We start from the raw sequence: 27,824 nt of genomic DNA, 5'->3' as shown, positions 1-27,824 counted from the left end.
TAGACGTAAGCCTATCCACTAATGATGATACTGAGTGTCATCGTTTGCCGTGTGCCTGTAAATAAGCTAATGATTTCGAGATAGAGAAAAATGTTCTTTTTTTTGTTATTGTCGGTTCGTGTTGGCTGGAACCAGTTGAACGTTCTGTCAACAGATGACAAAAATGACTGTCGCTTTGAGAATTGCACTGATCTGCCATTTCCGCCGGATGCCCTTTCTATTCGAATCATCATTAGAAAAAAAAACTAGGGGGCCGCACTATCATTTCGAAACGAGCTGCCGGGACCAACGACAACAAAACTCAGAGTGGGCAAACTTCATCGGCTATGAGTTTTCAAGAGAAGAAGAGACGTGCGCGCGGCCAGCGACATCAGCTAGCCTGACCTTTACTTCACTTCGGTATTGTTTCCAAACTAAAATGTCATTTTAGCTCTGTATATAAATAAGCCATATTTCGACACTGACTCGCATTGAACCTACGGCAGCTCTACTTACATTTTGCTAGTTCGATATAATCCTGCCATCTTGTTAATAGGGGTATGTTAATGTATGTAGCAAAAATCATGCAACGCGTATAATTAGTTGACAATTGCTGTTCTGCAGTGGTTAGTTTTTATTGTACATAGAGAAATTCGCAGGGCCAGTTTAAATAAAAGTCTCTGCTTTTTTTGCCAATACAGAATCGCTATGGGCCGACAGCTTCGACTCCAACAAAAATATACGAGACTCTGGCTTCTCAACTTTCTCGACAGGTTACAGCGCCTTTACTGTGTCGGCTTACTTAGTTGTCGACCACGTCCGCCCCAACGGCATGCCGCTTTTTTAGCCTTAGAGATGTGTCAACATAGCCCGTACATATTTGACGAACGCGGCAGCTCTCTTCATCTTTCAGAGAACGACTACACGACATCTTTACGGTGGGATGCCTTCTGCGAAGACTTTTTACTCACAGCACAACGCCGCGATTAAGTAATGCAGTGAAGATTTCCTCTTATCCACCAGCCCGATCATGACTTGCTCAATGTCATGTTACAAGTACCGCCCAGACGACAGTGACAGCAGCAGGTAAAAGCAATGGCGACAACGCTTGCCATATGTGATTTTCGACTGCTAAAATGTAACTTGGGAAGTTCCCGTCATAGACGGTATTAAGAATGTTGTTGTTTGCTTTGAGCATCTACGCGGTGGCCCTTATTCAAGTCTCTCGAACGATGGCTTGATATCTGATAAAACAAAAGCAGTCTGCAGGTTATCTACTAGTGACAATTTTAAGCAATGTACATCTGTTACGATGCATACGTATGCTGTTATGTAATTAATTCTAAGTGTTGATATCTATCGAGCGTGCGATAGGAGGAATCGACGCCCTGTCTGGATGCACTGTAAATTTCTTTAAGTCTGTACAGTATAATCATACAATTGAAGAGGTAAAAAGGATGCTGTTATTCCTTTCGGGGACGCGGCAAGGACGAGTTAGGAACAACCAACGCAAAGCGTCGTAGGCTTTCAACGTACGCCTTTTTTTTAAACTTCATCCATAAAAGCAAATGAATACTATGAGAAACCTCTTTGACGTCAAGCTTTCACCGACAGGTTTCGACTCAGGAGAGCTGCAGTCGCCGGTTGTATTTAATGCAATTGAGCCGTGCACGCATTAAGTCCTGTGTACGTCAGTCTGTATACATTGTGTGTCCAACTTCACGTACTTTTCGTGTACGCGCATCTGCTGTTATTTTCCCGCAAATCACAACAGAACGAAAGTAAACGAAAATAGGACCTCGTGGCCAACCAAACACATTGGAGCGGCATAAACGGTACTCTTTCATTATTCATCGCATAAATTCCTCTGAGCACTGCCGCTGTCCTATCCTAATGACCCCCGTATTAATCTATTCCCGTTGCCTGTTATTCAACTAAATAACAAGGCGTTTTCAGGAAATTTTCCCATTTTCCCGCCCCTACATCTTGTCTCCCTTCACGAGCCACTAACAATCCTCGTCCCCTTACTATTATTTGATCAAAATTGCATTCAAGATATCTATAACGTAATTAGCATGAAAGAATTTAGTTAGCTGGATGCTGGACGTTTTACCGCTTGCGTCGTGTGAGACTTTGACTTTTTTTTTTTTTTCTTTTTTTCGGTCTTTAACAGATATGCCAATTCAGAGGGATATTTGCAGCAAACGAAAACTAATATGAAAATTGTCAGATATGACGTTAGAGGTCAGTGTTGACACTGCTCCATTCCACAGCGGCGCTAAATCAGTGACATCTAGAAGTAGTCAATTCTTGCCTTCTGCTATAGCCGATTGCCCATAGAGAAACAACGATTTATCAAGCTTAGCTTATCTCACAAAGGAAGCGTACAAATTCAGTCACACATATTAATGGACTAGATAAACATTTTCGTCTCACTATACGTATATAGTTTGAGAATAACAACGATACCGCCTTAATAACAGAATCCACTGCCGATTCCGTGAACGTTAGCAATCCTAATGGTGCAACCGGCATAGTCGACATCTCATCAGTAAATTCCATTCAAGTGTCTGATCGTTAAAGCGATCGTGGAGTTGTCTCGGCAGATTTGACCGTCCGGCTCGCGTTGTGATATGTTAGTTGACATGTATTTGAATAGGGTCTCTTCTCACCCGCTGTTCGAATCTGTGACTATAATGCCCCGAATTTCTTTCTACTGAAAACCATCTCTATACGCAAACATCAGTTTCACAGTAGACTATTACGGAATAGATAAACGCTTTAAAGTTAACTTAGCTTCGAAGGTAATCATATGTGCCATGCTAATTAGTTAAACTGAATTAGTTAGTTCGTATTAATTGAACCGAAGTTATTCATACCGGCGCCGTTGTTCTCCGTGTGGTCTGTCCGTGGTCCACCGCGGAACAAAGCGTCATCGCCCCTAGAGGCAACCCAGGGTATGCTTCGCGCAGCCGTTATGTTAGGTGTATTGACCCATCCGCAGGCGCGAAGCTCTTCACCCGTTCCAAAATCGCAAGGTTCAGGCCTCTCTATCAGTTCTGTAATTGGCAGTAATAATAGGAGGGTAACTGAAGTGCGATACAAACCACCGGATATACAATGTAATCTTTAAGATGCTACATGCCTTCATATTGCAAACTTTAACAGTTACACTAACCTATATGTACAGGAAGCGCAATTGTCACGCTTACTTTGAGCATGACAGGTTTGCTTCGTGGCAAAGCGAAGCGGAACTTCGCAACTTACTTGAAAATTCGTCTTCCTCTTCGTCATCGTCTTCCTGGCGTTTTTCACGAGTCTAAAAAAATACGAAAATGGCGATTATAGGATGCGTCTATTATTCGTAAATACCTATGCGTTGTAAAACTTTCACGCACAACAAATGCCAGACAACTATAACGGACTTAAAATATAAGATTAGCAAATGGCTTCCAGTCAGCTACCCAAAATACAGGGACGCTCGTTGATGTTTTTCCTTAGATGAAAATCTACGTGGCACTATTTATAATGCAAAAAAAGAGAATTTTGCGATAAAAAAAAAGTAACAAAAATAAAACGAGCCCCCTTAAGATTTCTTGATCTCGCTATTTTTACATCTAAAATATTCGAAATTTTTAATTTACTAAATTTAAGAAATTCTAAATTATAATTTTGATTACGCTTTACTTCTAAATATGATACATTGAAATAATGGACCTGGATCATTAGCAGGCTCGTTACGAGTCCCCGAGTGTGGCGTTAACTATAAAATGTCTAAAAGACTATTATGACAAGTATCATATTTACATAAAGTTATTGCGTAGCGATAGTCTAAGAAGCGCCAACTCTTTAGGGCTGGATCGATGGCTGCATTTTACATATACACAAGATTGATGGATGAGCGAACAAAAGGACGTTGACTATTCATCTAAGTAAGTTGACCTCATCGCAAACGGCCGTGATCCAGCAAGTGTCGATCCCTGCTCGATCTCCATTTGATCGTATAGATTTTTTGTCAGGTAGTTATCATGCAATGAAGTGACACAATGCTGCGTCGGCATACGTACGTACACGAGTAATGTCAAATACGTGAATATTAATCTGTAGAAATTGCCCCACTTTCCGTTTGTGTTTGTAAGCTCGATGTCTAGCCTTTGTTGGTGGTTCCATAATTTGTCATCTTCAGCCATAGGGATCTATGAGTAGTTTAACTGATACTGAGAGACTAGACCAATTTTCATATTACCTGAACAGCCTAATTAATAAAACTGGAGCGCACCGAATCAATTCTTTTCCTTTTTTTTTTTTACCCCCGATTAGTTTTCTTTTTGCTGCCAGTGTCTGTACTCTCGCTCAATTGTTACAGCTGTTATTGTCACGGGAAAATTTCTAGGCGTTTTAGAGGATTACCCAATGCTTAAATTGATTATAAAAGCAGAGTAAAAATTCTCATTTTGATGTTAACGGTGAAAATGTTTTAGAAAACAAACTTGAAATATATGTGAATGTATAACAAATATATATATATATATATATATGTTTTTTTTACTGAGAAAATAAGGATATGCGCAGGTAAAGTAGAATTTGTTCTCTCTTTGCCTTACAATTAATTAGCGGTAACAAGTCACATAACCATCGGTCACATGCAAGCTTTGTATCATCACGCTTGGACCTCAGACTTCAAAACGAATTCACTCCAACACTTTTTAAAAAAATGCTATGTCACTATCTCCAGCTAAAGGCTTTGCCAGTGTTTCGTTAGTCCACATTAGATGCTACAAAATTAGCAATCAGTGGTTGAGCTTCACGTAGGTTCTTCTACGACTACCGCCACAATGGATGGTTTTAAGCGATTTGATTCCGAAGCGAAAACAGCAAGCGTGATGAATTAAAATTCATAGAGGAAAAAATAATTATTATTATTATTATTAGCAGCAATAACTGATATGAAATGGAACAACGGACTCCCTTGTATAAACCCATGCCCCTGCTTTGTCCTGCCGCAACGCAGGCGTTCAAATCAAATATTTCCCAAAATAGTATTTTGCCACATGACGTCTTGAGTAAATTTCAATTTTCAACAGCGCACTGAATATCGCTTCAGGAAAAAATGGTTTGTTTGTTAAGCTCTATCACTTTGGTAAGGGTTGACCTCGAGTTTCAAGACACCCTCTACAACGAGAACCCAAATTTACAAGCAGTCTAAATAGAACCTATTTTCTATGGCTTTTGAGGCACACGCACGCATGCAGTATATGCATATGCAGTAGCAACGCATGTCCGTTCATATAGGGACAGTTGAAGCTCTCTGGTGTTGCGAAAGCTGGCCGAGCAATAGCGCATCTGATAATGACGGGGCTAACAATCCATTATCCGTTCTTTCCTTTCCTCTGCCGATCCTGCTACCGCCTTCAGTAGTACACTTTCTGTGTAAGATGGTCGTTTGGCTAAGCCAGAAGTGACTACGTGTGCGTCGCTACAAGGCGTAGCGTCGTCCGTTTTACGCTATCTAGTACCGTATGTAGTTTGTTCTTGGAAGTCGACACGACGAAGGGGAAATCTGCTTCGTTCCAATCTGCTTGTTTCTGGGAGCACATGGGAGTACGATGAATCCAAGCAGTCGAAGAGTCGACGACCGAGTGCGCGCGGTTGCCGGCTCGTGCCTCGCGCTTTAGTGTACAGGCGATTATAACCGCAATATTGCAGAGATGACCCCGTTAGTCGAACTAAGCCTTGGTCGCAGTCGACTCTGCCACTGTTGCTTCGATCCCAGCAGTAGGTCTAGCAGGACCAAAGGATCTAAACTGGCCGCTGGCTTGCTAGCGTGCTGCCAGCGGCGCATACAGCGACCGGTCCTCGCTAAGGGCTCTTCGCATACCGCGAGAGGCATGGCGAGAAGTGAGAAGTCTAAAGAAACCTAAAGAAAAATGGGAATGAAGAAGATGGAAGTTAGAGGAAAGAGACTGAGAGGCTCCTAGGGATCTAGTAACGCGAAGAAACAGAACAGGAAAAAAGGCAATCACACAACAATAAGAGCTTCTTTCGGAAGTGCCTCTAGAGGGTCGTTACTTCGACTATAGCCTGGCAGTACCACTGCTAGCGGGATGCTGCTGCTGATTAGGAGTGGATGTCAGTAAGCCGACTAAAATGGGACGGAGTAGAGACTCTTTATTTCTACAGGATCGAAATCCGTGCTTCCAGAAGTCTCTGGTCGAAACGACTCTGCTGTGTACGGCGTGCACATCCGATCACGACCATAGAACTACACATATTCAAGCATGTAGCCTAACTTCTGTATGGGTTATTTCGAGTAAAGTGTACTTTTTTGCAAAAGCTATATATATATATATATATATATATATACACACAACTGTATTGTTGACATTCGTAGAACGTATATCTGTGATATTATATATTATACTCTTCTGGAGAACCGCGCGGGTGCACCAATAAGCGCAAATAGTTGGCGGACAAAATCAATGTCAACAATAAAAATTATTAACGAGACTGGTAGCGTTTTTTAGGTGACGTTCTGGGCTAAAATTCACCAAAAAATATTTTCGAATGCGAGACGATGAGTAAATGCCATGTTTTGATCACAACTGCCGTACCTATGCAAATATATATAGATGTATATTAAAACAATGCATCTTTGTTTTCTGAATGAAAGCGGCTGCCAGCGCTATAGGGATCGCCCGGCAGTGGCCTTAATAGATTTTATGTTTGGCCTAAGTAAAATTAATGGAAAGATGTCTTTCTTTACATGTAAATACTATCTGCTAAGAGCACTAATAGTTTTTTTTTTTTTTTTTTTTAATTTCTAGTCAAATTACAGCACAGATAACACGGAAGCATACTCTACATTGCGGACCGGTCGTTGCTGAACGCTCGCCTAATTACACACTAAACTAAGATCAGAGACCATTACGAGAACACTCGTGTTACGCGAAAATTTCTAATAGTTACACGTAATTCTGGCTGGAACAATTCAAGATGACCGCAAATTGCGCCAACTTCAACAGGAAACGCAGTGCTTTGTCAAATTATTCGTTGAACAGCACGCAAATATGATATATTTTATAACAAGATTGGATCCAAGTCATGCGTAGGCAACTACAGATTTAATCTTCCATAATATCTATTGTATTTGAAACTTGTGAGCATTTTTTTTTAAATGAAATAACTATTAGATCAACAAAGGTAAGGTTCTGCAAGGAAATATCTAGCCTTACACCACAAATGATTTTGTTAACCTGCGGCTAATTCTCAGCCTCGACTCCTTATATGTTGAACTATCCTGGACCAGAACAATAGGTATCACTACAGGGGGTCATCCAGAAGGCCGGTCCAGGGCATGCACGGGCCCGTTTTAAATTCGCGTCGAAGTTCATGAAGGGCAGACTGGCATTGTGCAGTGTTAGTGTACATATAAAGTGGCATATGCCATGTTTTTTCATCGATCGCTGACTATCCCGTCCGTTGCCCCGCGATGCCTGGGCCTTTTATGGACCGGTTACGGCAGCCGTTACAAGTATGCAAATGTTATTTCATGCTTGAGGCGCTTCGCATACGCGTACGATTCCTGTCCCTACTGTGCTTACGAAAGAATCTCGCCGGTCTTCGGCGCGGAAGCCCCTTGCCAGCACTAGGCTGATGCAATATGCAGAGCGCTAGGTTGATTAAGTCATGCTGCTTGGCAATAGCTAATCAATCTTACTTAAAACTGCCCTTAAAAGATAAAACACAGAAAAAATTCTTCGGCTGTATCGGTTTGCTAAGATTGACTCATTACTTTTAGGAAAGGCTGTTAGAGATTGATCCGCGGTATGCTCATTTGATTTGGGAAGATCTTGACGAGCGATCTTTTTCTGTAACAGCAAGCGATGGCTCCAGCATGCGTGGCTCCTACCTTCCCGAAGTGTTTCAGAGAGGATGTCCAGTCGCCATGTGGTCTCGCGTGTACATTTTCTATCTTAATAAATGAAAGATCCGACTCAACTACTCGTGAGCTTAATGTAAATGATCTAATATTTAATAATATTGTAAAATTAGCGGAAAAAACACATGAGTTGAAATGCCTCATGTGGCCTAGTACAAATCAAACCGTTATTTCTAGCTCTATGTGTAGTCCTAAATGACCTTTATGTATGAAGCGTTAATGATTAATGCATACAAAACCTTTAAAGGCTACTAAAGACGTTTAAAGGCTAAAGATTTTACTCAGCAACCCGTTTCTAAGGTTGCTCTCAAAGGATAGCCTAGCTAGTAGCTCAAAACAACGACGTTAGTCATTGTAAAGCGGTGACGAGCCAGCTGGGAAAAACAGAAGCTATTGCGGGTCGCTTTATATACCCCTAGTCACGCAAAAAGCTTTGGCATGATTAAATTGTTTGAAGTTTTCTGCTATAAAATCTTCGCAAATAACGCGTGTCCCATACCTTGCGATCGCACCTTTTTTTGAGGACGAACGAGTTGCGAGAGATAAGCGATAACGCGATTTGATCGCTCATGTGCCAACATGTATCTTGCACACACTTCTTTGACGTGAACCTTCTGCCCTTCTCAAAGAAGAGCAACCCCAAGTACACAAAATGGTTCACATAGGTAAGAGGCGACCGAGAAAGGCACAAGGTATTAGTGGCCGCCGTTCTGCCATTTCCTTCTTAACTTTATCGCCCCGTCTTACGGTCAGTCGCAGATCTGATTGCCGCGCAAAGCTTAATGTAATTGGAACCTGTTCGACCCAGCTATCACTAAGTCGTTTATGTAGAAGACTGATTGCCTGCTGAGTTTTCTTATTAGATCAGAGAAGTCTTCGGTTTTAGGTTGTTCTTCTCAGCCAGATCACTTATTTGTGCGAAAATCGGTGGCTCTGTCACTCCGTCGTCGGTGGATATTTTGTTCCCCTGTGAAATAGCAGCAAGAAAGTTGAACCTATTGGCTATAGGGACATTTACCTCGGCCAGCGCGAGTGTAACCTTGTCCCTGGGCGCCGAGTCAGAAGCTGTCGTCGAGTCGACGAACGTTCTTTATAGTGGATTGCGGGGCATGGTTAGTGCTCTTTTAACGTCGGCAATCAGGATCCTGCATGTAGAGTACTCTTTCTGGATTCCATACTGTTCTATTGGAGTAGCGTGTACGATGTCTAAGGAGCTGTCCAGTGTCTCAGTCAGCAATTCAGAGTGCAGCTTATAACAAACAGGTTTCTTCGTTATTTGCCGCCATGACGACGAGGCAGTCGGGTCTTCCTTCCCTTTAAGGATTACCAACAGGGCAGCATCTCTTCACTAGGCTTGAAATGTACTAGTATGCAAGCACTAAATAGTGCCACCCAGTACGGTGCCATAATGACGTAATAATCGAGATGCTGGTCTTAAACCCCCTATTTCTTATTGCGTAGGTCTGAGGACCTTGCGATAGTTCCTGCACTGTAAGATCTTGTTAAAGGATATAGCATTGCATTGATGTTTCCTCTTCCCAAACTGCGGCCAGAAAGGGCACCTAAGTGGTGCAGTATCCCTTGACCCAAACATTTCCGGCAAATTGTCAGGCTGTCCTATTATGTTAATTACTTGCATAACTTGACGTTCCGTGCAGCGACTACGTGCAGGTTTCCTCTTCGAAGGTATTATTGCTTTTGTGACGCGTACGTTTTCTGACAGAGTATTTTAAAAGGAGAGAGGGAAAGGGTATCAAAAGCAAAAAGTTGTTGAGCCAACCGTTTCCGATCCTAGAAGGACTGTACTGTAGCCAGGAAGACTTTAACCAGAAGCTTCGTATAAGTTTCACCATACATAATGTCGGTTAGTAGAAGAAATTCGTTACGGAAACTTGTAGATAAGTTCCCGTCTTAACTAGACGTCATAAAGGAGGCATTTGACAGTAGCCGATAACGACTGAGAAGAGGCAGAACGAGAGGACGCCGCTTTCAGACCACTTGCGAGTTTTGTTTCACTATTACATACGCTGATTCCATACAACCTGGCCCAAAATAGACTGCTGCGAGACTTAATCACTGGCCGCGTATAATAATGGCGTTGTTCTTTGTTAGGCACGATATGAGGTCACCAACTTTATGACTGTAGAAAACGGAGATACTTTGAATTATTCAGTCAGCGGGCGTTGCGTGTAAAACATTAGTTAATGGTGTTTGTTATTTTATTTACACAATTATTTGTTTACTACATAATTTTATGTAAGCCTTTATATTTTCTTATGTGAAGTTTTATGTAAAGCTAAATGTACGTATTAAATGTGGCGACAACATTTTAATAAATCTATGAAAGCAACTAAGTATAAACAATTTTATTTTATCAATTTCGATTGTTTGTGCTTGTGATTTGATAAGAACGCAAATCCTGTTGTTGTTGGGCCGAGCGAAATGCTTTTAGATTGATCCCTATTATAGACTTAGATGTTCCAATGTTGAAATTCGCTAGTCCTACACAGATCGAAGAAAACAGGGGCTTAAGATGGAGCAAGATAAACTTACGTTACGTTACAGGTACGTTAAATTCCGTCGAATCTCTTGCCGATCTTCAATTTTCTGCTTATGCCCAATGCAACGATCCTTCTTCTAAACGTACACAAAAGTGATTCTCGAGCACCGAAAGCCTCAACGAAGTCTAAACTCATCGTCTTCATCTTGATTTTGCATTTTCGCTTCGTATTTTTGCTTTAGGAATATTCGACGCTTTCCTTTCAGTCAGATTTACATAATACATGTAAATGACGTTTTGTTTAGAGAAAAAAAACGTCTATTCTTCAACCCGTCGCTCTGCCAAATATTAAGCTTCATTGAGCTTGCAATTATAATAGGGCTCGTCTAACGCGCACGGTTGCTCGTTGTGAGTGGCTTGGGTCGGTATACCTTTCTTCTCGTAAATAAAGTCACGTTAGAGTAGGATCCAAATAAATCGCATAAGAAAATAGCTAATGTGAGTAAAGTGGCCGGGTAGATTCGGGTATAAATCGAACGCCAATGCTCGAACTTCAAACTCAGGTTATTCAGCTTCACAGCAGTAACGCATCATAAGGAGAAAAAAAAACGGTATTCACTGAATAATACTCGTAATGTTTGCAAAACTGAATGATGCTTATTTGAGTATCTTCAGTTCACTGACGAAGGATATCCTCATTTAAGTAAAGGGTAGAAAGTTTTTCATTCGATACTTTTTATTTTAAAATGCCAACAAAATTCGACCTTCTTACAGACTTACTATATAGCGCCCCGTACGTCAGATTTCTTATTGAATCGTATTTGGATTCATGAATTGAACATAATCACTAAGCACTAAGCCTGAATAGGCCAAGCCTAGGTGATGCGTCTGAACATCAACATTTTTGACCCCAGAAAAACGATAAAAACCCAAATTTTCTTCTCCAGACTTTAGCAGCTCGTAACTTACAGCCGCCAATATAGGCAGAAATATGAGAAATATGGGCCTGTAGGGTATACCTCGTCTGCTTATTTAAAGCCACATACCATTTAAGGTCTCCGTTTTTTTCCTACCAAAAACATCCCATTGATGATTTTTCAATTAATATAATTCTATTAGTATTATTCCACGTAGGTTATATATATGAGTTTCTCAAGCTTACATTTGGTTTAAGCCCGCTATATTCTACGTAGGTTTTTTCGTCTCCAATAAAGTTTTTACTGCTTTCAACACTATTCAATAAGACGTGCCCTTCCATTTCGAAATTTTCAATAAAATTAGAAAAACCGTTTTCTTTTTTTAGCGGATTTTCAGCCTTCTATCAGTGCAATAGCGAACAGGTTTTCCTGGCTACGCTTGGCACCCTATTTCGATGTGTCTGTGTCATTTTATTGGTTTTTGTATTGGCTTGCCTCTTTCTGAAATTTTGTCCTGATTGAAGGCTTATTTTTCCAATCGAAAAAAGAAGGGGAAAACGCCTTTTCTTAGTCTGCGAACTTGCTATCAGACCTAAGACAAACAAATTGACTTCCGAAAAGTTTTCCGTAAGTTATGTAGAACTGGATCAAAGAAATATTTCAAGAGAGACAAGTGTATTTGTTGATCGGTGCAGTGCAATGCGGAACCCAGATCAGCGAAGTTAATATATTGTAAAAACGTTTTCGATGTTCGTCGAAAGTAATTAATCAAAGGTGTTTTTATTTAATGAGCACATTTGCCCTAATTATTTTAATTAATTTTTCTTAATAAACTTTTTTAATAAGCTCATTGCAATTGTTTTATCAATTATTATTATCCTAAAAACGACATCCAAAACCAAAAATAGTAGTCGAGGCACTTCGTTAGTACCCCTTGTGCGCATCCTTGATATTGAATAGCTCATAATAAATAATACGTTCTATAACTTCCAACCACCCAGGTCACGTTATTTCTCAATAGTGTCACAACAGTCACCAGCCAAATATCTATGCTACTGTTATTGAGAAGATCTTGTTATTGACGGCAGATCAATTTATATACACTAGGGACTATCCCAAAAATAAACAATTATGAATTCATGTTCTAGAAGACTGAATAATTTCACTCGATGCGTTTCCCTCTTCGTATTGCTAACGTCGTTTCCCTCAATGTACAGTATAAATAATCGTATACTAATCGAAGGGAGGGAACGCCCATACTATCGCTGATGGATGTATCGCGGCCAATAGCGACGTACGCCTTAGCGACGCTTATGTGTGGCGTCAGGCGCCATTTCTACTAACCACATCAGGGAGCTTCAGCCCACTGTACGGTACAACCGCCTGCTCGTATCCTTTTGCGAGGTCTTTTTTGTTAGATATTTAGAAACTTAATGTCTTGGATAGCTAGAGCGAAACACCCAATTCGTTAAATGATTCTACTGCGGATTTTTATTTCAAACGGGATGGTTTCGTTTCCGGGCTTTTGCAGGCGTGGCCTAAAATTAGGAAAACATCAACGTAGAAGTTCGAGGACAGTAGCAATCTGATTCGTAAGTAGATCTGTTGTTTGTTACCGTATGGAATCATCATCATTTCTAACCGGAAACCTTAGACGGCCTTGCGAAATGTGAGGTATAATGCGTAGCCTTTTAGAGTAAGTAACGAGTGCGTGCACGGTTAATGGTCGTTCAAGCATCATTTTATTTCTATCATCTTGTTCCATCGCCGATCGTGTTTGAACGGCGAGCTTTTTTGTTCTATAGAGACTAAAAAGACAAATCTCTAGCACGATCATGCTAGAAACCATAGAATCAATCAACTAATACAACGTAGACGATAAGGGTCTGCAGAATTCAGGCAACGGCGATACGGGATGTAAAATACAAGAAATCTGTTCCGCTCTAGAGAACTGGCACGTGGCATGTTGAGCAAATTTACAGAACCGTGTAGTTTCAGAAAAGCGTAGATGAACATCTATCTATTAGCCGATGGTCGAGACTTCGTTACCGTTTAAACTGCGGTTTGCTCTCATAGCGTGGGCTTTGTTACAGAACTGAAACTATTGGTCTCCTTTCGAGAGAAATTGCAATCGGTACCACGATTAACGAGCGCGACCTTAGAAAATATTAGATAGATATCCGTTCGGTTGAAGTTGAAAGTTTGCTATCGTTCAGATTTCTTGATTAGTTGCTATTTCCTTCATAGTTAGGCAATCGTCAGCATGTCGCTGATAGAGCCGGGTACGATCTCGCGTCGGTTTCGTTAGCACTATAGACTTAGTTAAAGTACTAGACAATGAATCGCGAAGATTAAGAAAAATAAAATACACTGCTATAAGAAGATGTAACAGGGTTAATTAAAAAAAAAAAGTGCCTGACCCCTGACTCCTAGAGTAATGGGAAAATGAGGCATGACAACGTTTTCTTTTTCTATTTTTTGTCTTAGCAGCGTAGCCAATTTTCGTCTATCACGAAATGGCGTAGGTGAAGATCGCGGATTGTAAATCGTAGCCATGTCTTGATTCGCGATCAAGTGTCGCGCTGTCAACGATTTACCCTATGAATCGTACTAAATATTGTTAGAAAATGTTCGAGACGGTTTATCACGTTTGGCTCTAGCATTCTACAGAACGATATACATCATCTATGCGAAAGGTGCATTTCTTATTTTTGCGTTTTGTCATAGGTCATCATACACAGCAACGCTTTATGAAGCGATGTGGTACGCGGGGGGCCGTAATCGTCGTATAGAGCCAGTAACTGGAATGAATGACAACTATCTTGTACAAAGCCACACAGCAGTCTGTAATAAGCTCAATTCAATCTTGCTTCCATTGTGCTTCAAAGTAAATTGAATACTATCAAGTTTTACGTTCGGAACCTCCGTCAGACGCCGCACTTTGGACGGCTGGCTTCCCAGCACGACTATTGCGCCTACAAGTATAGCCCTTCACGTGCTCTCAAGATTCGTAGGCAAACATGTTACTACAAAACAATACGACCATTTCCTTTATCAGTGATAATTTTGATGAAAATTATCATCAGTCAAAAAAATCATTAATGACATTCACTGCTGCTAAGTCTAGACAGACAACGATGAATGGATTTGTGTCATTGTACAATTTAGGGCCAGCACTAAGTGATTGAAATGTTCGACGGCGGGGTCAAGCCAAAAATGGGTTCTCGACTCAAGCCGTAGACATCAACTTCATTCGATGATACCTTCCAATGACAGCAGTGTCAGCGAGAGCATTATACGATATTTAGTAAAATCAGTGCTAAAGGGCGGAGAACATATCGACAGGTTGAGACTGCACAGGAATCTAAATCGTTCCCATCATCATCGATCGGGGGTGCAAGACCCCACCCAGTCTTTACCTGGCATGTACCACGGCAAACTCCGCTTTCCTTAATAATGCCTCAACATCAATCGAATGATCTCTGAATCGAAACTTCTCGGACAGTGTTCTATTGTTTGATAAAGGCAGAAGCTTATCTCCGATAATGTCAAGTTTGGTCTGCAAGGTTGTTACTCAAATTGTGCTTTTGACCGTTATTATCGAACGTATACTTACTGCTTCACTCGGCGTTATTACCTAGAGAGACTCACTTTTAAAGTGTCTTAAGTGATAATAAAGAAAGTTTCTTGTAGTGAAATCTTCGAAACCCGATAACGGTTGCTATGAAAATTTATTAGGAACTTGTCACATGTTTTCTATAGTTGAATTAAAATACTAGCATACTAAGGGGTTCCTAGTTCCTAATTTTCTTGCTACTTCCGTCAAGCTACTGCAGTAGTGAGTTCGGCAGTCGCAATTGAGCGTATGCTCAAGGATATGCATACCTTTTTCTGCAAAGACTTGTTTTGCAGACAACAAATCCTAATAGGAACAACCTCATTCAAACCAACCTATAGACTGATTTACTTATTGGTCAAAAACGTTTGGAAGGATGGAAAGGAGCCTTAACACGAGATCGCAGTCAATCTTTGGGCGTCTACAGGTGCTGTGGTGGACCTATATTTTGCGGTTTTGTATAAAGTGAGAAAAACGTATGACTCTATATAATGCATAGTTATTAACTTTTGGAAAACGAAATACCCTACGAAGGGGACGAGGTTTCTGCTCCTGCGAGAGGCGAAATGTAATCGTTAATGATAGCGATATTTCTGCGTCATTTTTATCATTTGTCCTCGGGCAAAATACCCAGCGTCTCAAAGGTCGCTAGTGTTTCAATGATTTGTTTATCCATCTGCTTTTGGTGCATCGTAAGATCTCTCGTGTAGTTTTTTCTCATGTAGTTTTTGGCAATGAGAACAGGAACGGAACGATCGTTACTGCAAACCGGAAAAAAGGAGACGACGCCATCAATCAACTAAATGCCCGCCAAAAGAGAACTGAGCCCTAAGCCAGTAATATTTGTCGATGCATTTATCGATGTTAGCGCACCAAAGAACTGATGGAGGAACCGTTTCTTTATCTGAGATGCCATGCCTTTACGTGTAAAATTTGACCTTATCACGAAGCATGTCATGATTCAGGGTATCTCGATTGATCAGTGCGAGCTTTAATTCTGATCACCGCTAGACCTTTTGCTATTTTGCCAATTTATAAACTCAGTTTAACTAGGAAGACGTAGCCATGCTCGATACGATATTTAACACTTCTACGTAGATCAAAGAAAGTACATACGCTATGCATATTTTCTAACGAGATCAGCTTCTACGTCTTTGAAATAGACCTACTATTATTATTGATTTGCTTATTGGTAGCCTCGTAATCGTCCAGACATTATCTTCGTATTTTTTACTTTACATAGACAGATCGATGTTTTTTTATCATCGTGACATATGAACACCATTTATCAATTTTCGAATGATGTACGCATCGCTAAGAAGGTCAACGGAGCTTTTCAACTTCTTTAGTTACACTCTCCTGAACGCTTTACTCATCGTGCACCAAAATATTTTTCCACCTTTATATATATATATATGTACTATATATCTATTATGTCACTATGATATGATGATATAGTAGTAAAAATGTGTTTTTTTTTTTTGATTTTAAATTAGCTTTGCTGTCTCGTATACGTGTTACGTAGTCGACCGTGCCTGCCATCACATCATTGTAAAAAGAGCGTCTTTTGAACAATACGCATTTCATACCGTTTCGCTTCTTAACTTCGGCTCGGAATTTGTGTCGGTTAGAAGCCCTTCTTGTTTGTATTGTTAGCGCAGAAGCATGAAGCACGCAACATCCTAGGACCTTGAAAAAAATTAGACGCGTATGAAAAGCTAGCAATGATGACACAGTGAGTCAAAGCTTACGGCCTCCATTATTCCACGGTATAGATCCAATGGGAAATTTCTCTCGTTCCGTCTCTCTGAGCGAATTGAACACACTGATATACGTAGTACTACTGTGAATCGTGACCGTGCGGCACGAGTGCATAGAACTACAGGTGAAAGTAGGTGCACGATAGATAGGCCGGTCAATCGTACCGGTTTCCTGAGCTTTCACTGTAGCTGAAAAAACTTAGGTACGAATTTAAGTTAGTAAATCGTTGCTATTTATTTAAATTGCAGTCCGTCAAGTAAATTTCTCTCTGCTTCTAACAACATAATAAAACTTCTTTTTCCTATACAGTTCATTGCGGATTTACTAAAATCAGTATACCGACCGATAGGAATTGTCCATGAGCTACGACGGCAAAACATTAAACAAGCAGCTAGATAGTGAAGCGCCTTTCTACCGATACCCGTTATGCACCGTGTAGTAAAGAGGCCTTCTTTTTCTCTATACTTTGCCACATTACAATTGAATTGAATCATCATAAAGCTATTAATGGTTGCATTCACGTTTCTAGATATTTTCCTTTTGCAAAATCAATTCGTTTCCACCATCGCCAACCCGCGATCCTAGTTCCTATAGGCTGCTGCTCTTTTGCCTAGAGCAAGAGAGCTTACTGGGTTTTTCGAGGCTTTCAGCGTCATGCGATAAATCAGTCGATGCGGCGAAGTACGTAAGTGTCGGTTTCAAAGCTTGCGCGAATTTGTGATTTCGCGGGTTTTACTAAATCAAATGTTATGTGAGGGGTGGCATAGAAGTAATTAGTCGGGAGCTGGACTAGAGCGGTTCGCATTAACTAGAACACATTGTGCCTAGTTTAATTAATATGTACACTGTCCACGTTCGAACACTACTACCAGGGCGAAGATGTATTTGTTTCAATTTATGGCCATGAGACATGTTAGTATAGGATGATAGCGCACATTTTTTTCGCTAAGAGATAGCGTTTTACAGCTGACAGCATTCGATTAGTAATGTGTGCTTCTTTTTTCGTAGGTGCGCCAAGCAAAAGAACTGTTTCGGGGGGAGGTAGACCCACGGCGCTAGGTAAAGTCCATAATGCGCACCCATTCAGCTTTTCAAATATGCCATTTCCTGGTAGAAGTAAATTGCAAAGGTGCTTAAGCCAAACAAGACACGTCTTATGCGATTCCTTTCAAATCCTGGTTGGCGCAGGCTTCGGTTTATGCACCTGACATATTCGGTTTATTAATGAAGTACACCGGCTTTGTGCATACATAGCCCCAGAAGAGTGGGTACTAATAAAGCTGACCACACAGTTTGATTTGTTCCATTGACAACACAAATGATTTTTTTTCGCCTGAACAGATTCAAAGATCCCAGAATTGCTACATTTAATAGACACGCGCATGCTGAATAAAATTCGAAATTATTAGTCTGGCCTAATAGAACTATAGAATTAGATAAATCATAAATTAGGAATCAGTGTTTCTGCTAGTTAATGAGCATTCAATGTTAATTTATGACTTTTCAATTTAGAAGTAGAGAAGACGCCAATGACACTATCTATTCAACGGGGTATGGCTTACCAGATAGTCTTTGACTGGAGTAATACTCAGGCTTTCTCCATCTCGTTGCGCGGTTCTAGCCTCTACGACGGCTATCCGTTGCCGCTCACCTGCCGCTCTGGCCTGCGCCTGCTTCTCTACCTCCACAGCAGGCCGAGGGGTTAGCGTCGGTTTCGGTTTCAGACCTCGAAAGAAAGGACGCACAGTTACTAAATGACACCCTTCGCTGTAACTATTGACACTGGAAGAACCCCTCTTTCAAGGCCAATTAGTAATGGCTTACAACCACACAAAAGCGATGGTAGCACTGATGTTGACAAGGAAAATTGGTTCGTTGACTATAATCAATGCAGCCTTTCCGCACACCGGTTGATAGTCGTGCAGTCTCAAGTTCCAAACAGAAAACTTATACATTCATTTTATTATGACTTCGTTGACATATCAGGATGACGAACACAATTTTACTGAATCCCAAGAAACAGCACGCATACAAAAAAAATTTTGAATGCAATATCTCATCCGTTAACCTCACTGAAGATTTAGAATTCTATCACAAAATCGGAGAACGAGTCTATCATAAATAAATGAGTGCTCTGGTCCGTATTGCACAGACAACGCTCCTAGTAAGTAATAGATTACAAGCAAAAATACTGTTTCAAGGCTAAATATCAGGCAAAACGCAGCGAGCGAAGCATGGCAAACAACAGGAAGGAAACGACGAATTATCTCTAAGCTACGATCGGTTCACGTCTACGTGGGGGCTAACTGCTACATCGATAATGAGGTCGATTACGGGAGTGGGGCTAACTAGCATTTCAAGTTAGGTACCTGCCATTACAAGAGTAAAGTATACATTATAGTTAGCCAATATTGGCTTTACCCGACCCAGAAGGCAGGTCAGCGTGCAGATGGCCTAGTTTGCAAATCGAAGTACGTAACTCCTTTGGATCGCTCGGTCCAGCGAGTCACGTTCGACCAGTCAAACGATATCGAACCGGGGTATCGGTTTCTAGCATTGACAACAGTGACCCTAGATAGGGCGCAGCTAAAGGAACAGGGTAAGCTTTGTCTGATGTCAGGATGGGGCCAACAGCAATTTCGGAACACCATGCCGCTTACGAAAGACCCTGTTCCACTGGACAGATAATAGGACTCTACCGTGTGCGATCCATGTTTGTTTCTAATGTTCTGCGTTATTTTACAAAGGTAATAATATTGTATGATGCAGGATCCAATGATGACCACCTAACTGACAAATATTTCCTAGAGAAACGTGTACGTAGGTAGCTCTACTCAGTATGCCGATATAAATAAGAACTATTGACCTTATTCACTTTAGCTCTATCGGCTCAAGTTTTTATTTTGCCTTTTCATTCGATGCAAAGTGATCTGTCTAACTATCTCTGATCCATGGAAGCACTTTACTGATCGTCGACCAGCGTTCGATAGGGAGATTGTTGCCTGGGAACCACACTTAAGTTTGCGGCCACTAAGGATTGGTCACAAGGTGTACATACCAGAATTGAACACACGCCCACGAAATCAGAATATGGTTGCAATATGTTGCTACAACAGCATTATGAATCTTTCTGAACCTATTGCAGTTCAGTGGTGGTGACAGGTGGCTATTTCGAATAGGCTTTTAAATGCTACACGAACTACGAGATACACAACAATATAATTTGAACGAATGTCATACATTATAAAAACAAAACATACATCATAAAGCTTAGGCATGAAATCGAAAGGTGCTTAGGCGGACCAATGCTTCTTGCCCCCTGCATACAATATGACGTAACCAGACGTCGAGTTTACGTACCGAGGGCAACCATACGCGCATGTGCAGCGGCCCGAGCCTGTGCTTTTACGATTTCGTGTCGCTTCAATGCCTCGTCATCGCTTTCCTCCTCCGAAGAGTCGCAATCAACTGTTCCTTCCTGGCTGTGACCGTGTCCCATATGTTTTAGATTTGCTGGGGGCGCAACTGTAGTAGTTACAGATCGCACGAAAGCTCCAGACGCCATCAAAATACATGCGAACAGTAGAGGACGCATCTAAAATCCAATACGTGAATCGAGCAGTTTATTAGTCATATCATCAAAATAACGTTTACGATTTTTTAGCAGCCGCTGCAGTTTCAGCTAGAATTTGCTTCTCTAGAGAACGCAAGATGTCTGAATTATTGTATCGTAAAAAGTGCACTCAAAGTACGTCTTACTTTGTTGATGCTAGCTTAAAATAACATAAATCAAGGAAACAGGGTAAAAAAACTATCTATCTCATGTTATACTTGCTTATCTTGTGATTTATCTCTCTATAGCAAACAGTGTATACAGGTTCCAGTCTCTTGGCATGTGTCCCGGTACTTCATATAATCACCAGCTGCTAGTCACACTATTATTTAAATAACTCCATATTTTTTAATGTTTCCATCGTATCTAGGGTTTCGCTACTGAAATTGTACAGGACAGTGTGGTGAGTCTACCCCCTTTGTCGATCAACACCCTCTAATCCTGTGCCGAAACTAGACATTCTGGTGTCTCTTCGTGATCAGCACACGCCTGCTAGGAAGAGAAACGTATCTGCTGGGTGTAACCCAGCGCTACTTGGGTTCATGCCGATTGTTCTGGCGGTCAGCTGTAGCACGCCGAATCCTCCTACTTTACGTATTCGTTGCGAGTAAAATGCATTTGATTGGAAAGTCCTATGTATGTTTTCTTCCATTAGAGAAGAAAAACAATGCTTCATTTAAATTCTACTAATAAATTTATTTGACGTCTATCTAATTTTTGATGGCCTTTTATCCTTTTCTCACGTTACCTATCAAGAGCTGTCACATTAAGAGTTCGGGGGTGGTACTGGAAAGTTTGTTTAGCCTAATTATGAAACATCTTTATCGCCAACAATCGTGTTATAAGTTTCACTCGTTAACGAACAGAGAAGGCAATAATTTGTAGAGGCGATATTTAAAGAATACGGTGGGTGCAAAGCGAATCCCTTTCAAACCCTTGCAGGGGAACTTCAATTATCTTTGCTACGTGTGCCGGTAGTCATTTTTTCTTTATGAGAACAGCAACTCTAAGCTGTCTACTTCGTTTACTTGATAATAATATCGTCGTAATAATAAGTCGTATCAAGTTTTTCATCGTCCATTCGTTTTTCTCAAATGTGTTCTAATGTATAAGACCCTTCGAATTTCGCCAGGCTTTCCCGGAAAGATGGCTGGCTCAGCCCTAGGTTTAGGTGTATTTACCCATATCTCCGCTTCATATCGGCGTAGAGACAGCAGTTTTTGTTACCAGCAACAGTTCCTAACAGGTATCTGCTATTTCGGTTACCTGTGGCTCGGTATCGGAAGTCGTTGTCAATTTACGTAACACCAAAGCTCCTAATTCACTTCTAAACCCTATAGATTCAAAAAATCGGCGATAGTCGACCACACACATCCCATATTCTAGCCATTTAATGAGTTATTCGCTATGCAAGGTCTTTATCGATTTCTAATAAGCGTTTGAAGTAACTCTTTAGGCCAGTGATGCTATCTTTAGACATAGCAAAGCTGCTTCCAGTTGTTCTGTTAGTTATGTAATCTCTGCTGTACCCGATGAAACTATTCTGGGCTGTTATATTCCGACAGAGGGCAACGTGAGTCAGAAACATGTGTAAGAATTAGTCTGAACTAGAGATAAAATTCCCTTCAGCAGACTGTAAAAGGTAAGGCGAACGATAAGAATCAAGGAAAACCGGCAATACCCTTTGCCTAATGATACAAATGCATAGATATTTTTTTACAGTACATCGTTCAGCACTAGCCCAGTTCATCACTAAGAGAAGACAGCGCCATCGCGTCTGCTTTGATTCGAGTAAAGTTCTTTAGTTCTTGTCGATGCCAGCCTTTGATAATCCGCACAATATCGTACACATGAGTAAGGCTGATGAGAAGCCGTTTATTAAGATGCCAAGACAAGTCTCATTAGGACAGATGGTAAATAGGTAGGCGGAATAGGTGCGCGTCTTATAGGGGTTTCGAAACGGCACCTAACATAGGGTGTCCTAAAAATGTATACACAGTGTCACGGAACGTCGTTACTTGCATCTAGCTAATATTTAAACTGTAAGTTAATCTGTAATAAAATGCATAATTTTTTCTTTTATCACATATGTTTGCAGCTGTTATGGCTAGATAGAAATCAAATTCATAAAGTTTTACCGAATTCGTGATAAAGCAGACATGCCGCACTGTATCGCAAACTTTTTTTTTTTGGTAAATTTACATGGTGTAATAACACGTAACACACAGAGTTGCGTTCGTCCAGTGGGGCAATAATAATAAACTCTGCCGAAAACTGTGTATCGTGCTTAGAGTTGTTTAGAAAACTGATTTCTTCCGTCCATCGTCCGTGTCATACTCTACTCATACATTAAAATGCGATAAACTTCTAATGTATCTCACTTACAAATTGTTGGGATATTTTGTTATATATTCTCAGTATTCTTTTTTAGCTCATGAAGCTCATTGGTATTCTTCCGCAGCCTTGTAACTCTGTAAACGTGTACCGTCCGTTTCAAAACGATCCTTTACCTGATTCATTATAAGGCACATAGGTGGATCTGTCTAAAGATTCCTGCAATGTTGCCTTTGTATTTTTTTTTTTGTACATTTTCATACTACAAATTATTTTTTTGAATGCATTTTTTCGCAGTTAATAACGCTTGGAAAAAGGGTCAACCAGAAAACTTTTAACCAACTAAGCGTTGTATACATTCCTTTAAGAGACCCTTCTCAATTCAACTTATAAGTGTACCAGGAAACTTCTAGTAGAATCATCACGGAACGAGTGTACACCCTCAGCTATATATAGAAGGAATATCTTCTGCCGTAGCTCAGCAGCTTAAAGCAAACTCTATTTATTTCGTGTTATTCAAAATCTGTAATGATTACGTACACTGGCGATGAAGTTCGTGGCTTAGTTTTCATGGCAACATTTGAACTGTCTTCACTTTCGCCTGCAGTCTTTTAACTACTAATTATCCGAGCCTTTAATTTTTTTTGATACTTCTCAATACTTTTTGGCATAATAATAATAATAACAACTATAAGAGACATATTTCTAGTTTTCTGCTTGAAATTATCAGTCGTAGACAATTGACTAGGTGGGTTAATTGTACGTAATCTATCCACTGCGCGCCGATGATACATCAGCAGTTTTTTTTTTCGGCTCTGAACCCGCCACGAAATAACCCTCTTTGACTTGTACTTTTATCAGGGCTGTCCGATGCAACTGGGCGTAATTGGCGTGGAAAACGTCGTATCTACCTATACGTCTACCCACCAAGCCATCGGGTGACTTGACCTATTTTGGTCTATTGGCAGGTTGTTCGCGAGGCATCGCCATTTTTAATGGCTACACATGTAGCGAAGATTCTATTGAAATATACGAGGCTGGCAACATCTTATTTGTAGCAAAGCCTTCATGCTAAATTGGAGCGTCTTGCCTAAACAAAATACGAATTTCGTCTCCAAAGCATACATAAAGTGGTTATTTTTTTGAAATTTGTTGTGTGACATTTTGTAACGTATTATATATTGAAGCAATGTACTACTAATCGTCGGGATACCACATCTCTGTACTGCTCTTTTTCGGCCGCCCATTGCGTTCTGTGTCACTTTGTCGCTGGAGAAGTACAAATTGTGTATCAAGTCAAAAACAACTGAGCAGAACCTTTTAGTGTGTTTCTGTAACAATCAAATAACAATGAGCTGCGGGCTGTATTCACGGAAGTTTGGTCAAATCGCCCCAAGAGCTCCCCCCTACGTTTATTTCTAATTGTGCATGCACCAGCAAAACGTTAACGATAGAACAATAAGCCTTGTAGGAGATCAGTTGAAACGTAGTTGCCAGGCCTTAGAATGTGGAACAGAAGAGAACGCATGTTATTGTTCGGACGGCAGAAAAATAGGTCCATATGATAGATAGTCCTCGGTACTGTGGATGCAATAGGAGTAATTTACGATTTTTTTTCCATTATAAAAGACTACCATGAAAAACAACCCCCCACGCAGAAGATTAAGATATTTTGTTCTGTTCTTAAGCTACTTATTACTGCTCTATCTGTAAATAGCAGGTCACATTGGCACTTATCCGCATTTTTAGATAGCTCACCTATCTGGCTTATAAACGATCCATCTTTTACTAGTTTTGGCTACTACGGATTCGCGCTCGAACCCTGCTGACAAACAGCAATGTTATCTCATTGCTATATGGGAGTGAATTCTGATAGGACTAATCAATGAAGAAATTCTAACACGCCGTGAAACCGTCAATAAAACTACGGCTAAACTTAGGTCGACAGATGGAAACTGGCAAACGCTCTAAATAAAAATGGTAGATCAACGTGATCCTGTTGCATGTCACTATTAGGCCCAATATAGTTTTGATGATCTCGCGAAACTTCGAACAAATTATAGATGTTAGATCAATCTCTTTTAAAGGCGAAAAGAATTTTAAATGAGCTAACCAAAAGGAACCGCTTTCTTATTGATTTAGTACGTCGGGTACGCCTACCCCCCAGTACGACTTCACAACTGGTTTCAATGTTGATCTTTTTCTATTTCTGCTTGCAGATGCTTAAAACTCGTAACTCTCTTTTTTTTTTTTTTTTACAAGATGTTGAAATTTTCCTTAAAAAAGGAAATAGTTACCTAGTGTTTAAAGCTCACTTATTTCCCTATTGATGCGATACCTAAGACAGCGGACTCTTATAGACAGAAGTCATAGGAAATAGAATTGAGCCGCTTCAAGCGAAATGTTCCTTGATAAATCTCAAGCATTATCGTTATAGCTTAATTTTTAGACGTTCACATTGGGAACGCACGTCAAAATGGGACCCGTATTGTTCACCGGGTTTGGGTGGAAAACCGTGAACTGCACGATGTTGCACGGGTGCATTCGATTACTGATAAACACATGCATACGATTTATGGGCATAATTAGGTTCGGCAAGATAATCCGTGTCATTTTGCTTTAGCTTATACAACTTCGAATCTATTATTTCATATTTTATTGCTGCCCTATTGCAGATGCCAACATATTCGATAATTTAGTTCGTGTCTATATTGTTTGGTCACCAACGGAAGTCGTTTACATAGTCGTTGATGGTCACGGAAACTAAAAACACGGTTCCTTTTGCGTCACGGATAATTCTCCACTGCAAACTCTAGAGATTGCGTTTCCTTGTTTGATAATGAAGAAGTTTTATCCTTCCCAATAATAGTAACAATAAGAATCTATATCTAGAATCTGGTCAGAGCGGCATGAGGAAAAAAACTGCTCGACATTGCATCCCAATACCAGCTAATAGTTGTCCAATAGAACGACCGATGCTTAGGACGATCGTCATATAGATCGAGGTAGAAGGATGGCAAGTATTAGCATAGGCTTGCTTCATTCATAAGAATGACACGGCAGCAGATGTCGAAGTTGGAGGCTATATTTCAGGTATAGCCGTTTCGTGAAGAGAGAGCTAAGGAGTTCGGGACACAGATGGAGCACAGAAGAGTCGATAACTGAGGTCACTTTAAAAGGCTGCTCTATTTAGAAATCTGCTTCTGGACTCTGTGTTCGGGAGAGCATGCTTCCCTGTAGAAAACCCAACGAACGTCAACCAACTTACCTTAATAGGAGCGGTTATGCTCACTTCTTCCTCCTCTTTGAGTTCTAAGGATATAAGGTTTTTTTTGTACGGCGACGAACCAAGATAGTCGGAAACAAACCAGACGAAATGGTAGCTCAGATCACCTAATAATTTTCATTGTCATGAAAGGTTGACAACATCCCGTCTTGGCTACGAGCATATCCTATACGAGTCTTTGGATGCGGATAGCTTGCGCGTAAAACGTCTGAACCTGACTAAGGTAGATAGTATTTGTTTTTACTTGGTAGTGAGTAATCCTGCAGTATTGTTTAATCCCTTATACCACACAAAGTCCCGCAAGTAGACTAGGTGAGTATATGCCACTGCTTATGCCTATTTAATCACGGGATTAAATGTTTTTAGATCGGGTCAGATGTGACTTGGCATTGATGACACAAACGGACACAATGTTCGTGCTAATCCATTTTTATCTAAAAATCAAACGCCACGTACGTTTTGGTCTTCACATAGGTAAGTCCTAAATGTTCTTGCGCTTATCACTACACAATTGTTCTTAACACATTTCGTTAGTGGACAAAATAATAAGAAGAAAATCTGCCATGTGTTACATTATTGTCTCTATTACGTTTAATGTTATTCAAAGCAAACCGTTACTTCACTGCTAAATCCTTATCAGACGTATTCCATGTGCTGTTCAGTCAGTACGTTACTAGAATATGCTCATCGCCGTTTTGGTGACGAAGCGCTGGAGCCAAATGCATATAGTGTTTCACTTTCGAGAAGATCGTGGCTGTTTCACGAAGCTAGCGGATCGTCATCTGAACAGCAATCGTCAGATAGCTAACCAGATAATAGGTAGAAACTATGCGCTTGAAGACCCCTTTAATTCATTGGATGTGTGTATGACTGCTTATGCTGGACTATCGCCGAAATGGTAAGGGTGATGTCACGTTGAAAGCGCGTGAAAACTGTGACGACGCTGCGCGCTGGCAAGCATTAGGAGCATTGAAACAATTGACATCCGGAACAGGAGCGGCACGCCCGCAAAGGCCCGATTGTAATAGCCAATTGGCATCCTGAATAATGCCTTGTTGGCGCGCAGGTATCACCGTAACCGTCACTGCTTTCAGATAGCACGTTGCCATCGAACGTGTACGTGCTGAGGGCACTGCAGCCACTGGTATCCCGCGCTAATTCGTCGTCTCGAACTAACTTAAAAGTGGAGTAAATCGACAGTGAGGGTAGACTGAGCCATCACACACGTATTATGATATTAGACTAGAGTGGTAAGTAGACGCTTCACTGCTTTTGTCCGCCTCCATCGGCATTTTACAACAATCGCACCGGATTCACTTACGTCATTTTGTTCAATGGTGCCGACCACAGATGGTCGCTAGATACTGCGTTATAAATGCGTTGATCATATGATTCGTAGTGGATTACAGCGGAAAAAACGAAGACGATAACGGGATAAATGCAGCTAACGGAATTGAGGTTTAGCCTTGTTCATTTCCTCTGGATCGTTGACTTTGGATCCTCTTGTAATAATCTAGGCTGCCATAGCGATCCTATTTAATAAACCCAAATGTCCAAACTAAGTCCTAGTAGAACCTCATCATTTTACTCGAACTCACCTATAATAATAATAACAACAACAGCATGAAACTTGGAGGAAGCTGGTGGTACTAAGCTCTAATCTCTTATCGTTTATGATAAAAACGTTTAAAATGGACTTTTTATATTTTTAAATAGTGTCACGGTTCTAATTATATAATTATTTTTCATCTTCGGTTAGAGTACACAATAGATTTAAAACTATTATTACGCGCCTGTGTTTTGTTTGAAGTATCAGGGTATGATATTCTATGGAAAAATTATGATTAGACACTCATGTTATTTGACAAGAAGTACAGGA

At 40.6% G+C, this 27,824-nt stretch overlaps 1 protein-coding gene across 1 annotated transcript in view; it reads right to left on the bottom strand.

The window, feature by feature from the left end:
* LOC111244377 (MAM and LDL-receptor class A domain-containing protein 1-like) overlaps nt 1-27,824 on the bottom strand; it is a 107,674-nt gene that overhangs the window by 53,111 nt on the left and 26,739 nt on the right. Inside the window, exons 2-5 of the mRNA XM_086978958.1 lie at nt 20,073-20,307; nt 18,275-18,438; nt 3,247-3,298; nt 2,859-3,038 (exon numbers count right to left, since the gene is read on the bottom strand). Of these exons, the coding sequence (XP_086835084.1) occupies nt 2,859-3,038; nt 3,247-3,298; nt 18,275-18,438; nt 20,073-20,307 (631 nt within the window). The remainder of the gene's footprint in view (nt 1-2,858; nt 3,039-3,246; nt 3,299-18,274; nt 18,439-20,072; nt 20,308-27,824) is intronic.

Source organism: Varroa destructor, unplaced genomic scaffold (assembly GCF_002443255.2).
Source record: "Varroa destructor unplaced genomic scaffold, Vdes_3.0 BEIS01000002.1, whole genome shotgun sequence".
Classification (NCBI taxonomy): domain Eukaryota; kingdom Metazoa; phylum Arthropoda; class Arachnida; order Mesostigmata; family Varroidae; genus Varroa; species Varroa destructor.
This window is presented reverse-complemented; position numbering and strand designations above follow the sequence as displayed.